The 21,783-nt window shown below is 41.0% G+C and overlaps 1 protein-coding gene across 1 annotated transcript; it reads left to right on the top strand.

Moving 5' to 3' along the window:
* The first annotated feature begins 1,840 nt into the window (after window positions 1-1,840).
* Window positions 1,841-20,800, top strand: LOC134439280 (uncharacterized). Its single transcript, XM_063189183.1, has 10 exons — window positions 1,841-1,847; window positions 1,891-2,235; window positions 2,556-2,645; window positions 3,407-3,502; window positions 4,034-4,126; window positions 4,298-4,372; window positions 4,713-4,838; window positions 19,707-19,757; window positions 19,938-20,036; window positions 20,685-20,800. The coding sequence occupies exons 1-10, from the start codon at window positions 1,841-1,843 to the stop codon at window positions 20,798-20,800; spliced, it is 1,098 nt and encodes a 365-aa protein (XP_063045253.1).
* Window positions 20,801-21,783: the final 983 nt, after the last annotated feature.

The following is a 21,783-nucleotide window of genomic DNA, read 5'->3' on the forward strand; positions in this document are numbered from 1 at the left end:
TTTACGGTATAGGTATGAAACACTTCAGCTCACGACATCATTTTGGAAAAATAAAGCAGAAATGAAAATGTACCCCACAATCACTCACACGCACATGCATGCACGCAAGCACGTGTGTGTGTGTGTGCCTGTGTGTGTGTTGTGCATGTGTGTTTGTGTTCTCTATTCATGCTGTGTACCGTATGAAGGGACGGTGCTAGGCATGGGCAGACCAGTCGATCACCTTTTTTTCCTACAAATGGCCAAAAGTACCACAGAGAAAGAACATGAATCAAAATAAGACATTACACTTTCATTGGATTATTGACTTTTCTTTCATCTATCGCTAATTTATTAATTAGAAGAATTTCTCATTAGTGAGATATGGAACTTAACCCTTGGAGTTCAGGTGAAATGTGGCACAGCTGATTCATGCATTTGTGTATTTTGTTTGTATGACTTTCCATATTGTCTAAAGTAGTAGGTATTACAAATAAACAAAGTTTTGTTCTTTTGTTTTTGTTCTCAATGATTTTGTTTTAATTAAGTTTTCACTGAACATTCATGAAAAAAAGATCAATTTTGTTAAGTGCCGTGTGAGCATATGTACCACTGGCCTAATAAGCAGAAACTACTTTGAGGTAGAGGAAGCAAATATTATTTCCCTTATTTTGATCTTATAAAGAATATTGTTAAAGGAATTGACATGAATTAAAATCTTAATCACAATGTATGGGAACTGGTAGTGGTCTAGTCTACGTAGAACGCGGGTATACGGAGTATACCCACTTCTAAATTTCAGGGATCTCAGTATACCCACTTAAAATTGATTGATCCATTATTTTAAATAGCACAAATATATAGCCTACAGTAAAAATGCCCAAATATACAGTATACTCACCATAAAAAGTAGACTACACCACTGGGGACTGGGGACACATTGATATCATGTCTTACCTACATTCTTTAAGCTTTTAAAAAGCATGGGAATTTACAATATATTGATCTCAAAACAATCTACCCAGCCAAAAAGTCACAGATAACTCATTGACACGCTGGAAAATCCTTATCTGATGCCACATTTACTGCATCTCACTCCATGTAGCAATGCTCCAAATGAGCACACGAGTGTCTTGCATATTAAACTGCATTATGGGAAGTCCTCACCCAACTGGATCTTCCTGTTCCTCAGCTGTCCACACCGTAGTAGTGATTGGAGGACTGAGTGCACACATTGCGCCCTAGAGCTCACAGGTAATGTGCAAATCGTGGTGTTTTTGTGTAATTTATCCTCTTAAATTGTTATAGGCTACTCGTACATCTCAGTACTATTACGTGGTGAACATACGTATTAGTTTGTGCATCATGTGACACTGTAAAGACATGATGAATATGCTTGCATGCTTGTGTCAGTGACATTGTGTCAGTATCATTGCGATATCCTGCATATTTAGTAGCTCATATATTCTTTCAGCTAGCATAATGTACATTCAGAAACATTTTGGTCAATTTGTGAAATAACATTGGAAGCACATTATGAAGTAAATCTTACAGAGCTATTGTATGTCACTGTGTAGCTGTTGTCAGTTAAATACATAGTGGATGATGCAATACAGTGGCCACCATTGTACTGTTGACAATGTGGATATTTTACAGGTATTTCCACTTCCTATTTTTATAGGTCTGTCCATTGGCTGTGAATTTGATGCCATGTGGTGTCATGAAGGAAGCGCACTAACTCATGCTACTCACTGCTGACCTAGTCTGAAGAGGATGTTATGTTATATGGGCTTGCTGATGGCTTTGGTCAATGTAAAAGGTGATGCTTTAACTGCTGTTTCAATTACCATGTTTATACCAAATGATTTGTACCTCTATTTCTGAAGATGTTGATGTTTCATTGATTTTCAGGTTTCCAACTCCAGGGTCCCTCTAGTCCACTTGCTGCCCAGCTGGGAGGGTCTGTCCTGCTGCCCTGTGCTGCTGAATCCCCCCTGCCTCTGGAGGAGCTGGAGGTGGAGTGGAGAAGAGCAAACTCTGGTGCCCTGCTGCACCTCTTCCAGGAGGGAGAGGAGAGACCAGAGTCACAGGATCAAGCATACAGAGGACGAGTGGACTTCTTCCGTGTGGACATGGCCAAGGGAAACTTCTCCATACTTCTCAAGAATGTTTCACAGGCAGACCCTGGAGTGTACAGCTGTAAGGTTTCTACTAAAAACGAGGCACACAACATCACTGTTGAGCTTTCAAGGTTTGGTGAGTATTGGCAATCTGACATGTGTGGCTGGGTTGTCTTCTTCATTCAATATTGTCATTTTCAATATTGTCATTTTCAATATTGTCTTTTTTTTCAATATCGTCTACAAAAGTAAAACACTAAAACACAATTACTTAAACATAGCCTTACTGTGCTATATTGAAATGCTAATAATATTTAGGTATGGACGTTTCCAACGTCATGCTCTATTTGTTTTTCACAGTATTGTCAGCCTACTGCATTACCCACTGATGATACATAAACCATGAACAAACTAAACAATACATACATTTCACAATGTTTTTTTTTTCATCCTCAGGTCTCTCCTCTCTGCAGAGCCTTGTCTTAGTCTTTTGTGCAGCATCCTTTGTGATCAGCATTGTGGCTTTTGTCCACTTCATGACTAGAGGTTTGTTTGCATATCATATAGATATAGAACAGAGTACCGTGACATGACACGACGTGACAAATAGTTGTGGCAGCGTTATGTCAGTTTGCCACCATAGCCCATAGGGTCTGGCAAGTAAGATGCAGCCCTCTCGTATCCTCTTTGTCATTGTGACACAGCACTCAACAGCACACAAGTGAATATTGCACACTGCACACAACAAAATTGCATTTATGCCTCACTTGTGCAAGGGGGCAGCCCCCAATGGCTCCACAAGGGAGCAGTGTGGTGGGACGGTACCATGCTAAGGGTACCTCAGTCATGGAGGAGGATGGGGGAGAGCACTGATTATTTACTCCCCCACTAACCTGGTGGGCCGGGAACCTTTGGGCTACAAGTCTGACGCCCCAACAGCTTTCCCATGTTCACTCACTGCTGAAAAGACTAATTTACATCATAACAACATTTCTATGACATCATCAAGAGCCTTAACTAACAGAGTAGGACTTGTCATTACGATTTTGGTGACATTTAAGTTATAACATAGACTCTGCACAAAGGGGTTAATAACGCTGTATGACAATACAAAATCTTCATTCTTTCGAGGTGCACTACTCAATAACATGGGAAATTTGAATATGTTTGGATGCAAAATATTAATATCCAGGCCCTCTCCATAACTTCACAGCCGTAAGGCTAATCAAACAGCTGCAAGCTTGGATTATTCACAATTGATTAGGAGTGTGTGCTGATGTACTGCATGTGCTTTTTTCCATCTCTAGGGATAAATGGTGGTGTCTTTACAGTGCACATCTTCCTCATGTTTAGTCCACATGTACTGCTTTTCATCGCTTTCATAATCTGGGGATCAGTTGGGGGTAAGTGACTAAGAGTCCAGTGAACTGACAGCTCACATAATAGTCCTATCTAATGTTTCTTTGAAGCCAAGCCTGTTGTCTGTTTCATATAATTTATTATTTTGAGCATCTGCGTTCAGTGAGTATACTGTCTGACATGTTTTGTTCCTTATGGTGTGAAGTGGGGTGACAGTCACAGTCCTGGGAACCTGGAACAGCTGAGCTCACACAGTCGTCCTGTATTAAGTTTCATGGAAGCCAAGCCAGCAGTCAGTTTCATCATTTGTTTTGGGATTCATGTGCAGTAGGCTATATCTTACCTGGAGTTGATGTTGTGGTGTTCACCCAATAACCTTTCATTTAGTTTCGTACTAGGAGGTTATGAAGCAAGATTCACAGCCATCTACATCACAGTTAGAATGTCCCGAGTGACGTTTGGCATCTTTAATCACTCTTGCTGGTTTATTATCACGCTACTAACTGCTTTACGTTATTTAGAAATATGATTCTGTAACTATATTGAGGGACATTTTGTGCGTCTCATTTCTATAGGTCTGTTGAGTGAAGCAGCCACATGCTCTGTTGTCAACCTCACACGGATTTTATTGTTACTTTTGACTTCTCCATACCTTGGTGAATTTTTTGGTATGGACAATATTCTCAACTATACATATCATTTTAATTCATTATACTTATGTATTAGTTAATAACAGCATCTGCCAGAAAACAAAATACATGTAAAAAGCTTATGTGTGTTGGTGTGCTGTATATTTGTGGCCACAATAAAGTAGGCTTTATTGTTTTATTTCTCGGCAGACTCTATTCAAAAACTAATAAGGAATTTGAGTGTGAGTTTGGCACACACAATCATTGCTGTGGTTGTTTATTCAGGTATGTCCTTCTTTGTTACATCTTCTTCTACATACCTTAAACAATAGTGTTAAGGGAGTTGTTCAGACAAATATCCTATCCCTTAGTAGAAGCAATGAGGGGTAGGGGAGGTTTTGAAACATTCCTCTGAAATACAGATTATACTAAATCTGCCACTTTGTCATTTTAAAGCCATTCAGTATTATCAGATATGTTTTGATAGGTTATGGAATTAATCTTTTTTTAATGCCAATTGTTGAAGTGTCACTAAAACACTGACATACTGTGGGATCTAATTATAACTGTTAATTAACATACAAGTTTAATATCTAACCATTGCTATGCTTTTATTTCACAATAGATGCCTACCATAAAAGAACAATCTGGATGTCTCAGGGCCTGCTCTCAGGCACTCATATTCATAAACTGAGACTACGTTTCAGCTTTACAGCAACACTGTTCCTCAATCTCTGTGGAATCGCTACAGGTAGGCTACTGTATGGACTACACATCACATGTCCTTCATACGTATGTCTTACAATATAAGAACAAAATATATATATTTTTAAACTCATCTTCTTAGGAACAGATGCGATATCAACGTACAACATTTTGCTCAATAGCATGTGACGTAATTTCATACCCATAGTGAATACAAGGGATTGTATTGTGGCCTGTGAGCATGCAACATCTTTTTAAGAAATGTGTCATGAATGGGACTTTGGTGGGAAATGTATACATGCTGTGCTCTGGAAACAAGGATGAAGATACACACAAGGAAATGGTACTGCTGTGTAGCTAAGCTTGGCGCACCACCAGTACAATGCAAGAAAGATAATTTACAATACAGTATCATATCACAGACCACAAAGTAGGCTACATTATATTAGAAGGGGGTACATAAGGTAGTAGTCAATGCTACAAGCTTAGTCAAGTCAAGTCAAGTCAACTTTATTTATATAGCGCATTTCATACACATGTGCAACTCAATGTGCTTTACATATACAAAGAACCTTTAAAAGTATTTAAAAGCCAAAGAAGATTTCAAACATTAAGATAAAACCATTTACTCTCAATGGATAAAACATATGATAAAAAGAAAATGGAAATAAATAAATAAAAACACATAATTTAAGCTAAGTTGAAAGAAAAAGCGCTATGGTAAAACATATGGTAGAATAAAAATTAAAATTAAATACATAAAATTAAGGTTACGGGTAGGCATCTGCAAAAAGCTTCGTCTTGAGTCTAGATTTAAAACTTGCAACAGATGGTGCATTTTTTATATCATCAGGAAGATGGTTCCAAAGCTTTGCAGCATAGAAGCTAAAAGCTGCCTCACCACACTTTGTTTTGACTCTAGGCATTACCAGCAAATTCTTCTCAGTTGACCTTAGTGACCTATTTGGTGCATAGAGCTGAAACATATCCAGCAGATAGGTGGGTCCCATTCCATTTAGTGATTTGAACACGAGAAGCAGTGCCTTAAAATCAATTCTGTAACTTACTGGGAGCCAATGCAGTGATCTCAAGATTGGAGTAATGTGGTCAAACTTCCTTGTTTTAGTAAGTACCCTTGCTGCTGCATTCTGGATTAATTGAAGCTGTTTGATGGTCTTTTTGGGGAGGCCTGTAAAAAGACTATTGCAGTAGTCAAGCTTACTAAAAATGAAGGCACGTATTAGCTTCTCCAAATCATGCTTTAACATGAGGCTTCTAAATTTAGAAACATTCTTTACGTGGTAAAATGCAGACTTAGTAATGGCTTTAATGTGACTTGTGAAGCTTAGTTCACTGTCAATAAGGACGCCAAGGTTTTTTAACCGTATCCTTTGTTTTCAACCCCTTAGTTTCCAGGACAGTAGCAATCTTTTGTCACTCCTCCTTTTTCCCAAATATAATAACTTCAGTTTTGTCCGTGTTTAGCTGGAGGAAATTGTGGGACATCCAATTGTTAATTTGGTCAACACAATGATAGAGTGATTCAAGGGGGGTGTAGTCATTGGGGGACATGGATAAATAAAGTTGGGTATCATCCGCATAGCAATGGTAATGTATTGAGTTATTCATGATAATATGTCCCAGTGGGAGCATATATAGATTGAACAATAGTGGTCCCAAAATGGAACCCTGGGGGACCCCACAGTTCAGGGACATCTGAGATGAGATGTGGCTACCAATGGCGACAAAGAAACTTCTTTGTTGTAGGTATGGTTTTAACCAGCTGATCACTATGCCAGTAAAGCCAACCCAGTGTTCGAGTCTATGTAATACACAACAGACATTTTGCCAGCATCAGAGTTCAGTCGTATTTCATTCATAACTTTAATCAGGGCGGTTTCAGTGCTGTGGTTGGCACGGAAACCTGATTGAAACTTGTCGAAGCAGCTATTGGACGTTAGGAAGGCAGTTAATTGATTAAAAACTATTTTTTCTATTATTTTACCCATGAATGGTAAATTAGATATGGGCCTATAGTTATTAAGTACCAATGGATCCAGGTTGTTCTTTTTAAGTAATGGTTTTACAACAGCTTCTTTCAGACAGCCTGGGAATATGCCAGTTTGTAGTGAGGTGTTGATGATCTGAAGTAGGTCAGGTGATATCAGGTGTAAGACGGATATGAAGAAGGTAGAATATCTAAGTCGGATGTGGAGGAGCTGAGACTTTGTAAATGTAGCAGAGTGAAGGTTGGTAGAAATACTAACTTTTAAGCAATTAGGTTTTAGAAGGTGACTACGCCAGTCTCGTTAAGGGTGAGACAACCCAGATGTTAAAAATACAATTTTCCCCGACAGGTTCTAGATGACAAGGATGACACAGCTGTTGCACATACAATAGTTTTTATTTTCTTCTGCTTTCAGTCTTATTCGTTTTCAAAATGAGCAGGCAGTTCACTTGAGTCCATATACACAAACAGAGTCTTAACTCTACTGAAGTCAATACAGGTACATATCGTGAAACGGTGACGGCTTAAGTGCGAGAGCACTGAGTAGGCCTAGTACAGGTAATTTACTGAGTGTGTTAACTACACACTGCACTGCGAATGCAAAATAACACTGCAATCAATCAAAACTGTACACACAAAACATAATCAAAATAAACAAAATAAGTCACAGCACACTGAAATGATTCGCAGTGAAGAGGTAGCCTATGTTTATCAAATCAGGCCTCTTGGCAGAGAGTTTACTATACCACTCAGGGGATCTACACCTCACCAATAAGTTTACACGATACTGCTACAAATCTCAACCGGCCAGTCCCCAATCACTCATCCCTTGTCTAAGGGGTGGGTGACTGGAGCTGACCGTGTCAGACCGTATGGCTGAAAGACGAAAGCGTCGCGCACCTGCGCAAGGAACAACAACCTGCCACTACTAAAAGAGCTCGTGGTGGTAAAAGGCAAAATAACAAACACAAACACCGGGAAAAGACGGCGGCGTCCCCCCACCCCAGCCAATTGACAATAATGTGCTCAACCTAGAAAGCACAAGACAGACTGGGTTAATGCCAGGGAAATGCCATTATCAATGACAAAGGTGTGGCATGAAAGCCACAGGCACAGAGTGACGGTTAATTAGAAATTACCTTCAGTTGCAATTGGGAAGCACTGGACCGAGCTTGGAAGTCTACGGTTGACCCTTGCTTCACCATGCAATGCTGCAGTGAAACAACATCTCGTTAGCCACAGTACAAACATAATTGGCTATCGCCAGGTGCACACAGAAGGGCTTACCTTCGAGCCGGTTAGGCTACATGCGGCAACCTGGCGTCCGCATTTCAGCTGCGCTCTACGCGCTCCAGTGTGGGTCCAACACCCAACACGCCAACATCACCTACTTCACCCAGCGTACAGGGCTTCCCCGAGCGCCAACCGGTACTGAGGTTAGCCACACCTGGCTAACAGACAACATAGTAGGCACTTTATACTAACCGGAAGGGCTCCACCCTCGCCCACACGGGCAGCTGTTTTCAATTACAACATGCACACTAACAGGGGACCTAGTCCAACCTGTTACATTCGCCCCAGCTTTGAATCGGTACCGTCCCGGTGCCGCACTGTAGCTCACCCTATGATGGGGATAGACACACACACGCGCGCACACACACACGCACACACACACACATATGCACACACACGCACACACCTGCGCGCACACCTAACACATACCCAACACATTTATCAACAACAACATAACCACCACGGCACATATACACACACAAAACAATAAAACGCCGGATGGCGATGGAGTGGCCATGGTCGAGTCCCCAGAGAGCGGCCGGCCTCCGCCCGAGGTGTGGCTATCCAGCCCAGTCCTGGCTGGTCCTCTGGTCGGCTGCTGGGGGGTGCCCCGGCGCTGCTCACTCTCCGATTGGACTGTCGGCGGGGTTCGCACACGACGAGAGACCCGTGGCCCATCACACTCCCGTGCCAGGTGCCCTGGCTGGTGGCACCTCCAGCACTTGATTGGTGGCCGTGGAGACCGGGGCCGCGCAACAACCCGTGGCCAGTCGCACTCTCGCTCCAGGTGCCCTGGCTGATGGCACCTCCAGCACGTGAGCGGCGACCGTGGAGACTCTGGCTGCGCGTCGACCCATTGGCTCAGCAGGTCCAGCTGCCGCTGGTTCCGCGCTGCCATCTCCTGTAGCTCCGCCAGTTCAATCATGTTGGGCCCTGGGTGCCCGCCGCGGTGTCGCCCGCCGAGGGGGCAGCCGCCGTCTTTCCCCAGTAAAACAACAAAAAGAAAAAAAGAAAACCACGAGCTCTAACCAACAGCTGTGCCTCACAGGTCATCCATAGCCGACATACGCCAAAATGTAGCAGAGTGGAGGTTGGTAGAATTACTAACTTTTAAGCAATTAGGTTTTAGAAGGTGACTACGCCAGTCTCGTTAAGGGTGAGACAACCCAGATGTTAAAAATACAATTTTCCCCGACAGGTTCTAGATGACAAGGATGACACAGCTGTTGCACATACAATAGTTTTTATTTTCTTCTGCTTTCAGTCTTATTCGTTTTCAAAATGAGCAGGCAGTTCACTTGAGTCCATATACACAAACAGAGTCTTAACTCTACTGAAGTCAATACAGGTACATATCGTGAAACGGTGACGGCTTAAGTGCGAGAGCACTGAGTAGGCCTAGTACAGGTAATTTACTGAGTGTGTTAACTACACACTGCACTGCGAATGCAAAATAACACTGCAATCAATCAAAACTGTACACACAAAACATAATCAAAATAAACAAAATAAGTCACAGCACACTGAAATGATTCGCAGTGAAGAGGTAGCCTATGTTTATCAAATCAGGCCTCTTGGCAGAGAGTTTACTATACCACTCAGGGGATCTACACCTCACCAATAAGTTTACACGATACTGCTACAAATCTCAACCGGCCAGTCCCCAATCACTCATCCCTTGTCTAAGGGGTGGGTGACTGGAGCTGACCGTGTCAGACCGTATGGCTGAAAGACGAAAGCGTCGCGCACCTGCGCAAAGGAACAACAACCTGCCACTACTAAAAGAGCTCGTGGTGGTAAAAGGCAAAATAACAAACACAAACACCGGGAAAAGACGGCGGCGTCCCCCCACCCCAGCCAATTGACAATAATGTGCTCAACCTAGAAAGCACAAGACAGACTGGGTTAATGCCAGGGAAATGCCATTATCAATGAGCAAGGTGTGGCATGAAAGCCACAGGCACAGAGTGACGGTTAATTAGAAATTACCTTCAGTTGCAATTGGGAAGCACTGGACCGAGCTTGGAAGTCTACGGTTGACCCTTGCTTCACCATGCAATGCTGCAGTGAAACAACATCTCGTTAGCCACAGTACAAACATAATTGGCTATCGCCAGGTGCACACAGAAGGGCTTACCTTCGAGCCGGTTAGGCTACATGCGGCAACCTGGCGTCCGCATTTCAGCTGCGCTCTACGCGCTCCAGTGTGGGTCCAACACCCAACACGCCAACATCACCTACTTCACCCAGCGTACAGGGCTTCCCCGAGCGCCAACCGGTACTGAGGTTAGCCACACCTGGCTAACAGACAACATAGTAGGCACTTTATACTAACCGGAAGGGCTCCACCCTCGCCCACACGGGCAGCTGTTTTCAATTACAACATGCACACTAACAGGGGACCTAGTCCAACCTGTTACATATAGTTCTGCTAAGAATGTCCAAATCAACTAAATGAAAAGTTCTCATGGAGTTTAGAGACAACTTCACTGTATCAAAGTGGTCCACGTCATGGGCCAGTTGCACCTGTGTGCGGATGTTTGTACGTATTTTTTCAATCTTTCCATTAAAAAAGGATGCAAACTTATTGCATTTGCTCACTGAGAGGAACTCAGAGGGCATTTGATTTGGAGGATTTGCTAACTTCTCAACATAGTCAGCCTGCCATGCCCCAAAAATATATGTTTGATGGCATTTTCTGTTAAAAGTTGGCAACCATGCCAGAAGTTATCAGCATGGGCTAAGGTTTCAGAATCACCTGGTTGCCAACACGGAACTTGACCTTTAAGGTCAAATATGAAGGTCAAAAGGTCAACCACGGTCAAATAACAGTGTTATTTAGTTAATTTTTTTTAAAAGATGTTAAAAGTGGGCAACCATGGCAGAAGTCATCAGCATGGACTAAGGATTCAGAATCAACTTGTTGCCAACACGGAACTTGACCTTTAGGGTCAAATTTAAAGGTCAAAAGGTCAAAAACAATGTATTTTCTGGTTAGTCTATTTTGGGAACTGTATATTCATGGAATTCTTTTTCAAATGTAAGCAATCATGCTAGATGGTATCAGCATGGACTAAGGTTTCAGAATCACCTGGTTGCCAACATGGAACTTGACCTTTAAGGTCAAATTTGAATGTCAAAAACAATGCATTTTCTGGTTTGCCTTTTTTGGAGGGGGGCTTCATATGCATGGAATTTCGATTTGGCAATCTGCCGTCAATTCAAATGACGCCCGTCCGAGATTGGATGGCTACAAACACAACCATTCTGTTTCTACAACCAATATACACTAAATATGAAAACTTCCAACCCTCTTCGATCTATTTTCATGGTCAACAGCACATGTTTATGACTATTTAGGCTATTTTTAGATCATGTTGTTTTATTAGGCTTATGAGATGGTGTTCAACTGTGATGAGTTCTGCCATGGTCCTAAATAGCAAACACAACTGTCCAGCCGATGTCTACACGCTACATATTAAAAATGTAAACTGTCTTCGATGTGTTTTCAGAGTCAAAACATATGTTGGTATCCAACTATCTTAGTTTCCTGGAACAACGGACAGCGACAGCTCTGCGTAACAGCGCATCTGGAAGCGCAGCATGATGGGCTACTCATTTTGCGTGTCAGCTTTGGCAAAGCAGTCAAGGACTGTTACTACTCCACGTGTCCTTCATAAAAATGTGCGTGAAGACGTTGAGTTGAATGCTAACTTCCAATAATAGCTTACCAACGTGGTGTTTGTAGCACTTCAATTCCGTATTACTCGGTGATGCCTAGCGCGTCTTACCTGTGCCAAATTGGGAGGGGAAACTTCCTTAGTCTGCTATCGCGGACACTTCTACGGTTATCCTTACACGTCTTTGGCATGGGTTAGTTCAAACATTATTAGCTAGTGTAGTCCATTACAGTTATACCGCTTGAAACCGCTTGAAAACAGGACTTTTGGGTGAACGACATTTGTTGTCGTCACATGATCATTGTTCAACTTTGACCCTGGATGGATGGATGGATAGACGAAGGATAGATAGATAGATGTATAGAGAGATCGATAGATAGATAGATAGGCCTAAATATATAGATATATAGATAGATAGGCCTAGATAATATCGATGATATATTTTATCACATTTTTATCATTTAATCCACATCAAAGGCACTCTATGGGAATACTGAACAATTAATTATCCATAAATGATATACCATTTGAAAGTGTGTTTTCTCTACTTTAATATGAACGTAACTTGTAATTGACACTTTTCATTTCTTTTCAAGTTATTTGACATTGTTTAAAATATGACCAAAATGTCAATTTTTCCTTAGAATTCCTGGTAGAATTCCGACCTTCAGTTTTTTCCGTGTTTAGCTGGAGGAAATTGTGGGACATCCAATTGTTAATTTGGTCAACACAATGATAGAGTGATTCAAGGGGGGTGTAGTCATTGGGGGACATGGATAAATAAAGTTGGGTATCATCCGCATAGCAATGGTAATGTATTGAGTTATTCATGATAATATGTCCCAGTGGGAGCATATATAGATTGAACAATAGTGGTCCCAAAATGGAACCCTGGGGGACCCCACAGTTCAGGGACATCTGAGATGAGATGTGGCTACCAATGGCGACAAAGAAACTTCTTTGTTGTAGGTATGGTTTTAACCAGCTGATCACTATGCCAGTAAAGCCAACCCAGTGTTCGAGTCTATGTAATACACAACAGACATTTTGCCAGCATCAGAGTTCAGTCGTATATCATTCATAACTTTAATCAGGGCGGTTTCAGTGCTGTGGTTGGCACGGAAACCTGATTGTAACTTGTCGAAGCAGCTATTGGACGTTAGGAAGGCAGTTAATTGATTAAAAACTATTTTTTCTATTATTTTACCCATGAATGGTAAATTAGATATGGGCCTATAGTTATTAAGTACCAATGGATCCAGGTTGTTCTTTTTAAGTAATGGTTTTACAACAGCTTCTTTCAGACAGCCTGGGAATATGCCAGTTTGTAGTGAGGTGTTGATGATATGAAGTAGGTCAGGTGATATCAGGTGTAAGACGGAATTGAAGAAGGTAGAATATCTAAGTCGGATGTGGAGGAGCTGAGACTTTGTAAATGTAGCAGAGTGAAGGTTGGTAGAAATACTAACTTTTAAGCAATTAGGTTTTAGAAGGTGACTACGCCAGTCTCGTTAAGGGTGAGACAACCCAGATGTTAAAAATACAATTTTCCCCGACAGGTTCTAGATGACAAGGATGACACAGCTGTTGCACATACAATAGTTTTTATTTTCTTCTGCTTTCAGTCTTATTCGTTTTCAAAATGAGCAGGCAGTTCACTTGAGTCCATATACACAAACAGAGTCTTAACTCTACTGAAGTCAATACAGGTACATATCGTGAAACGGTGACGGCTTAAGTGCGAGAGCACTGAGTAGGCCTAGTACAGGTAATTTACTGAGTGTGTTAACTACACACTGCACTGCGAATGCAAAATAACACTGCAATCAATCAAAACTGTACACACAAAACATAATCAAAATAAACAAAATAAGTCACAGCACACTGAAATGATTCGCAGTGAAGAGGTAGCCTATGTTTATCAAATCAGGCCTCTTGGCAGAGAGTTTACTATACCACTCAGGGGATCTACACCTCACCAATAAGTTTACACGATACTGCTACAAATCTCAACCGGCCAGTCCCCAATCACTCATCCCTTGTCTAAGGGGTGGGTGACTGGAGCTGACCGTGTCAGACCGTATGGCTGAAAGACGAAAGCGTCGCGCACCTGCGCAAAGGAACAACAACCTGCCACTACTAAAAGAGCTCGTGGTGGTAAAAGGCAAAATAACAAACACAAACACCGGGAAAAGACGGCGGCGTCCCCCCACCCCAGCCAATTGACAATAATGTGCTCAACCTAGAAAGCACAAGACAGACTGGGTTAATGCCAGGGAAATGCCATTATCAATGAGCAAGGTGTGGCATGAAAGCCACAGGCACAGAGTGACGGTTAATTAGAAATTACCTTCAGTTGCAATTGGGAAGCACTGGACCGAGCTTGGAAGTCTACGGTTGACCCTTGCTTCACCATGCAATGCTGCAGTGAAACAACATCTCGTTAGCCACAGTACAAACATAATTGGCTATCGCCAGGTGCACACAGAAGGGCTTACCTTCGAGCCGGTTAGGCTACATGCGGCAACCTGGCGTCCGCATTTCAGCTGCGCTCTACGCGCTCCAGTGTGGGTCCAACACCCAACACGCCAACATCACCTACTTCACCCAGCGTACAGGGCTTCCCCGAGCGCCAACCGGTACTGAGGTTAGCCACACCTGGCTAACAGACAACATAGTAGGCACTTTATACTAACCGGAAGGGCTCCACCCTCGCCCACACGGGCAGCTGTTTTCAATTACAACATGCACACTAACAGGGGACCTAGTCCAACCTGTTACATATAGTTCTGCTAAGAATGTCCAAATCAACTAAATGAAAAGTTCTCATGGAGTTTAGAGACAACTTCACTGTATCAAAGTGGTCCACGTCATGGGCCAGTTGCACCTGTGTGCGGATGTTTGTACGTATTTTTTCAATCTTTCCTTTGAAAAAGGATGCAAACTCATTGCATTTGCTGACTGAGAGGAACTCAGAGGGCATTTGATTTGGAGAAGTTGCTAACTTCTCAACATAGTCAGCCTGCCATGCCCCAAAAATATATGTTTGATGGCATTTTCTGTTAAAAGTTGGCAACCATGCCAGAAGTTATCAGCATGGGCTAAGGTTTCAGAATCACCTGGTTGCCAACACGGAACTTGACCTTTAAGGTCAAATATGAAGGTCAAAAGGTCAACCACGGTCAAATAAGAGTGTTATTTAGTTTAAAAGATGTTAAAAGTGGGCAACCATGCCAGAAGTCATCAGCATGGACTAAGGATTCAGAATCAACTTGTTGCCAACACGGAACTTGACCTTTAGGGTCAAATTTAAAGGTCAAAAGGTCAAAAACAATGTATTTTCTGGTTAGTCTATTTTGGGAACTGTATATTCATGGAATTCTTTTTCAAATGTAAGCAATCATGCTAGATGGTATCAGCATGGACTAAGGTTTCAGAATCACCTGGTTGCCAACATGGAACTTGACCTTTAAGGTCAAATTTGAATGTCAAAAACAATGCATTTTCTGGTTTGCCTTTTTTGGAGGGGGGCTTCATATTCATGGAATTTCGATTTGGCAATCTGCCGTCAATTCAAATGACGCCCGTCCGAGATTGGATGGCTACAAACACAACCATTCTGTTTCTACAACCAATATACACTAAATATGAAAACTTCCAACCCTCTTCGATCTATTTTCATGGTCAACAGCACATGTTTATGACTATTTAGGCTATTTTTAGATCATGTTGTTTTATTAGGCTTATGAGATGGTGTTCAACTGTGATGAGTTCTGCCATGGTCCTAAATAGCAAACACAACTGTCCAGCCGATGTCTACACGCTACATATTAAAAATGTAAACTGTCTTCGATGTGTTTTCAGAGTCAAACCATATGTTGGTATCCAACTATCTTAGTTTCCTGGAACAACGGACAGCGACAGCTCTGCGTAACAGCGCATCTGGAAGCGCAGCATGATGGGCTACTCATTTTGCGTGTCAGCTTTGGCAAAGCAGTCAAGGACTGTTACTACTCCACGTGTCCTTCATAAAAATGTGCGTGAAGACGTTGAGTTGAATGCTAACTTCCAATAATAGCTTACCAACGTGGTGTTTGTAGCACTTCAATTCCGTATTACTCGGTGATGCCTGGCGCGTCTTAGCTGTGCCAAATTGGGAGGGGAAACTTCCTTACAGCTCCATTCATGTCCTGTCTGCTATCGCGGACACTTCTACGGTTATCCTTACACGTCTTTGGCATGGTTTAGTTCAAACATTATAAGCTAGTGTAGTCCATTACAGTTGTACCGCTTGAAACCGCTTGAAAACAGGACTTTTGGGTGAACGACATTTGTTGTCGTCACATGATCATTGTTCAACTTTGACCCTGGATGGATGGATGGATAGACGAAGGATAGATAGATAGATGTATAGAGAGATCGATAGATAGATAGATAGGCCTAAATATATAGATATATAGATAGATAGGCCTAGATAATATCGATGATATATTTTATCACATTTTTATCATTTTATCCACATCAAAGGCACTCTATGGGAATACTGAACAATTAGTTATCCATAAATGATATACCATTTGAAAGTGTGTTTTCTCTACTTTAATATGAACGTAACTTGTAATTGACACTTTTCATTTCTTTTCAAGTTATTTGACATTGTTTAAAATATGACCAAAATGTCAATTTTTCCTTAGAATTCCTGGTAGAATTCCGACCTATTCAAAAAAAATCCTGGTAGCTAGAGGGTTAAGGTCAAATTTGAAGGTCAAAAGGTTAACCGGGGTTTAAAAAATAAAAAAAAGTTTTTTTTTTGTTGTGATGTGCTTTCATAAAATACAAGTTGTTTGCATGATGTGTTGAATAATTAGTACCTGGAGGAGATATTTCATATTATTTAAATCATTTTAGGTGAGTGAAAGTATTGGAACAAATAATCGTAAAGAAAATAAAACACTGTTTTGATGAGGCTTCTCCCGAAGCGGACAGCGCTGTCAAAAGTTGCATTTTGGGTTTTCTGACAGTGGAAGTGGTCGCGAGAGTCACACTTCACCTACTGTAAGTATCAGATGACTCTGGACAGTGATTAATTAACCTTTTAATTCTACTTAGAGCCCCTTTAAACCCAAGTCTTCAGTGAACAACAACAACAAGGAAATTTGCCTTTCTGTTCCAATACTTTAGGGGACTGTATATTTAGAAGTTATATAGTCTTTATTATTAGGGTATGAGTGAAAGTGATTATTGCAAATTGTCAATAACAAGAATGTAATTGATCATATTGTTTCTTTACTTCAATAATAATTAAAACAATAATTAAAATTCAAATGTGATGTCAGTACATACTGGATATTTATGTATTTAAAGGAGCTATTGTGTCATCCAGATCAGGTTCTATCCCTACGGCGTTTAAGGACTTAAACATTCTACATTTTAATCACATGTAGGTATACAGGGCTGTCCATTCCTCAGGCAACTGCAGGCATGTATTTCCCACTTAATTCTACAACCACATCTTATCAGTCCTAAGCTACTATGTGGAACTGGAGGTTTCCTTTACCACACAGCCATCAAGTGTTGGTCTACAACTTTCCAACCACCTCAGTGTCTTTGTTAATATGTACGTTTGTACTTTGTCAGACTGAGGCCATACATTTGCCTGCTGATTTGCTTATGCAAGATGCAATCCATATGCATCACTTGGTGGTAACATATCAATTGCCTTTTTGTCTTCTGAAAATAGTCGATCAATACCCAAAGATAAGCATGGTGCTTTATACAGGTGACACAGAAACTCAAGCCTCGGAAATTGCAACAGAACATTCTACAGTAGTCATGAGAACATCAAGAGAAGTGTGCAATACTCTTACTGTAGGTTATTTCCTGACCATGATATGCCATAGCAAATCAGCAAGTATCCTTCATTGCTATAACCAATTGAAACACATCAGAAATAACTGAAGTCATTATTTTTTCTATGGAAAGAAGCAAATTCACTGGTGAGCCACAGGCATATCCCATTTCATACCAGCAGCTTAATGTGCTTCACAAAGAAGAATAAAGTAATTGAGATGACCAGAATGAAAATTTTAAAAATACAAGTTTAAGTTAATTTCATGCTAATGAGCTATGATGAATGTCTAACGATGGCGGGCCAGAGCCCCACCATGATAAGCCAAATCAAACATTAAATTATAGGCCTACTAATTATTCAATATACAGTACCATGCAAACAACTATTTTATGAAAGCACATCACCAAAAAACTGATTTTTTATTGATCTCAGTTGACCTTTTGACCTTCAAATTTGATCTTAGAGGTCAAGTTCCATATGGTAACCAGGTGATTCTGAAACCGTAGTCAATGCTGATACGTTCTAGCATGGTTGCCAACTTTTGAAAACAATAATTCCATGGATATAAAGATCACCAAAAAAGACTAACCAGAAAATACTTTGTTTTTGACCTTCATATTTGACCTTAAAGGTCAATTCCCTCTTGGCAACCAGGTGATTCTGAAACCTTAGTCCATGCTGATAACTTCTAGCATGGTTACTAACTTTTGAAAAAGATTTCCACGAACACAGTCCCCCAAAAAGTCAAACCTTAAAATACATAGTGTTTGACCTTTTTAACCTTCAAATTTGACCCTAAAGCTCAAATTCCGTGTTGGCAACAAGTTGATTCTGAATCCTTAGTCCATGCTGATGACTTCTGGCATGGTTGCCCACTTTTAACATCTTTGTTTAAAAACAATTTTTAACTAAATAACACATTGGTACTGTTATTTGACCGTGTTTGACCTTTTGACCTTCAGATTTGACCCTAAAGGTCAAGTTCCATGTTGGCAACCAGGTGATTCTGAAACTTTAGCCCATGCTGATAACTTCTGGCATGGTTGCCAACTTTTGAAAAATAATTCTATGAATATACAGTACCCTGTTTTTGACCTTTTGGCCTTCAAATTTGACCCTAAAATGTCAAGTTGATTCTGAATCCTTAGTCCGTGCTGATGGATTCTGAACTGATTGCCCACTTTTAACAACTTTGTAACAATTTTTAACTAAATAACACTGTTATTTGACCGTGGTTGACCTCTTGACCTTCATATTTGACCTTAAAGGTCAAGTTCCGTGTTGGCAACCAGGTGATTCTGAAACCTTAGCCCATGCTGATAACTTCTGGCATGGTTGCCAACTTTTAACAAAAAATGCCATCAAAAGTTTATTTAAGCATCTTAGCTGCTGATGGCAGGCTGACTAACAGTGCCAAATAGGACGCGTGCATTATTCATATTTCTATTAATTATGTCAGAGAAAAAAGATTGTCTAGCTTTGGAAATTTCTTGGTTGTATTTCGAGAGCGTGTGTTTATAGATTTGGCAGTGGACTTCAAGTTTGGATTTACGCCACTGTCTCTCAGCTCTCCTACATTCTTGCTTTAGCAATTTAACTGTGGGATTCATTCTCCAAGGTGCTTTTTGATGTCCCACTGTTTTGTTTTTGAAGGGGGCAATAGCATCCATAATATTGGTCATTCTTGAATTAAAATTAACCATGAGATCATCTGCATTCTCTGAGGTTTGACTTTGGGTTCGCAAGAGGGCCTCCTGAAAGAGTGCTGCTGTCTCACCATTGATAATTCTCTTACAGAAACAAGCTTAGTGCAAAGCAGTACTTCCATTTGTGTGTGTCCATATTACCAAGAACCTTCTACTGTCTGTTTACTTTCTATTCCCATAATGTTACAGAAACCATGTGCTGAAAATTATATACTGGTAAATTAATGGAATGGATCGTGGTACTCTCTGTGTGTACAAGTTTAATGTAGTATGCTCTGGCTTTTGCAAAGTGACTGGGCTGGTGAAGTTTTTTTTAAATTATTATTTCAGTTGTGTTGGTATTGCAAAATGATGTAATCAGTATTAAACTCTGCAGACATTGTGTCAGCATACAAAATGCCATGTATGAAGTCCCGACCCAATTCAGGTGAGTTAGTCATGTTATGGTGTCATGTTCAAATACCCCTCAATCCTATGGCCATAAAAAATAACAAAGTAAATCGTAGTTTACCATTTTGCTAATTTTATAAAGTGAGATGAACTGAGGATCCATATTCATCACGATCACTGTTCACATATCCATCATATCTTTTCATTCACTCTATAGGGGAACCATCAGAACATATCTGGACATTTTTCGTCCTGGAGATGAGCAGTGTCACACAGATAGTATTCCTCACGCTTCGAACTAAAGCATACTCCCACGGTAGGCATGTTAATAATCACGGCCTGCAAACCTGTGAGGCACAGGCTCACCCCCTCTGTGATTACTGTATTATGTATTTACCATATTGTATCGTCAATCCTTGAAAAAGACCCATGCATGCATGGGCAGCCGTGGCCTGATGTTTGTCATGAGTTGCAATCGAAATCTCACAAGTTTGAGTCCCATACCATTCCTGACTGAAGTGCTCTTCAGCAAGGCACATAACCCCCACATTGCTCCATGCAGGGACTGGAACCAATACCCCGTAATTTATTTATTTAACTATGTCGCTTAGGATAAAAGTGTCAGCTAAGTGTAATGCAATTCATAATAATGCGTCAAATATAGGTACATGTACTGTATATTGGCACTACCAGCAGTAAGATAACTAAAGAGGCCCCTGTTGTTCTCTATGTGCTTCTAATGAAGCTTAAAAACATGCAGTAACAATGTGTGCAATGTAACATAGTGCACCAGCTGCTTTATATTAGCAATTCAACTTTGTTATGTTACTGATCAATAACCATGTTACTGTAAGTTTCATGCCCAATTTTGCTAATGCTAACGGCTACATATAATTGGTAATGTTCTGTGTTTGTGACATTGTGATTAGTCTTGACTGACAGGATCGTTGTTTCTCGCTTTCAGAAGTTAGGTCTGGGCTGATTTGGCTCCCCCCCGCCATGCCAGTTATTGTGATGCTGATCCGGAGACTCGTAAAAAAACAGAAGCCGTGCTGCAAACCATATTGGGGACGTACGTAGACCTAGTAATAAAATACCTGTGGCTAAATATGTAGCATTAGCTCCCACTAAGTGTAGTGGAAAGTGTGCGCATCCAGCAAAAAAGCATCAGCAGGTGCCAAATCAAAAAACTGTCACTTGTAGGAGCTTAATTTATTGATTTATTAGGAGCAAAGTTTCGATCATAAATCTTCTTCAGGTATTTTGCCTGTAGCTCCCACTACTCAATATATTATTACGGTCTTATCATTGAACATGTGGATTGGTCTGTATGTGTTCTTTGCATTACTGTAAATAATGTTTTGTTGTTGTTGTTATGTGCAGGACTATGCTGGATGGCAACTCTATGCATCTGGATGCCTCTTTGTTTCATTGTAACCCTTTGTTTGTTGAGTCATACCCAAGACGCAGTGGAAGGTAAGAGGTCCAAGTCAATATCTGACCTCCCTTACTCTCATTTTGCTTGTGGCCCTGCGCTTCCCTGAGGCCCCGCCCCTGTGGAGAAAACTTCGGCACTTTTCCCCCATTCAACATCTGGATTGCAAATGAGAAAATTACCTTTGATTTGTGATTTTGTGAGAATAAAACCCCTACCATCAATGACTTCTTGTCTCGCATCACGAGGCCGCAAGCAGAAGAAGAAGAGGACGTGAGGTTAGATATTGGGGCAGGCATGGCTCAATGGTTAGACTATTGGCCTTTAGATCTGATGGTTCAAATCCCACTCTTGCCAGCACCCCCATCCATGGCTGAAGTGCCCTTGAGCAAGGCACCTATCCCCACATTGATCCAGGGCCTGTAACCAATTCCCTGTACTTAAATAACTGTAAGTCGCTTTGGGTAAAAAAAAAAAAAAAACATAAACTAAATCAGTGGTTCTTAACCTTTTTTCCTTAACGCACCCCCTTTCCTGTGCCCAAGACAAGCCGCGCACCCCCAACCCAAACTTCTATATATATCTACGCACTAAAAAAGGATTTAAGTGATTAATTACAATGATTCTA

This window comes from Engraulis encrasicolus, chromosome 22 (genome assembly GCF_034702125.1).
Source record: "Engraulis encrasicolus isolate BLACKSEA-1 chromosome 22, IST_EnEncr_1.0, whole genome shotgun sequence".
Lineage (NCBI taxonomy): Eukaryota > Metazoa > Chordata > Actinopteri > Clupeiformes > Engraulidae > Engraulis > Engraulis encrasicolus.

Coding starts and splice junctions, on each gene's coding strand:
- LOC134439280 (XM_063189183.1), top strand. Junction 3,503..4,033: donor AATCTGGGGATCAGTTGGGG/GTAAGTGACTAA, acceptor TCATTTCTATAG/GTCTGTTGAGTGAAGCAGCC. Junction 4,373..4,712: donor TGCTGTGGTTGTTTATTCAG/GTATGTCCTTCT, acceptor ATTTCACAATAG/ATGCCTACCATAAAAGAACA.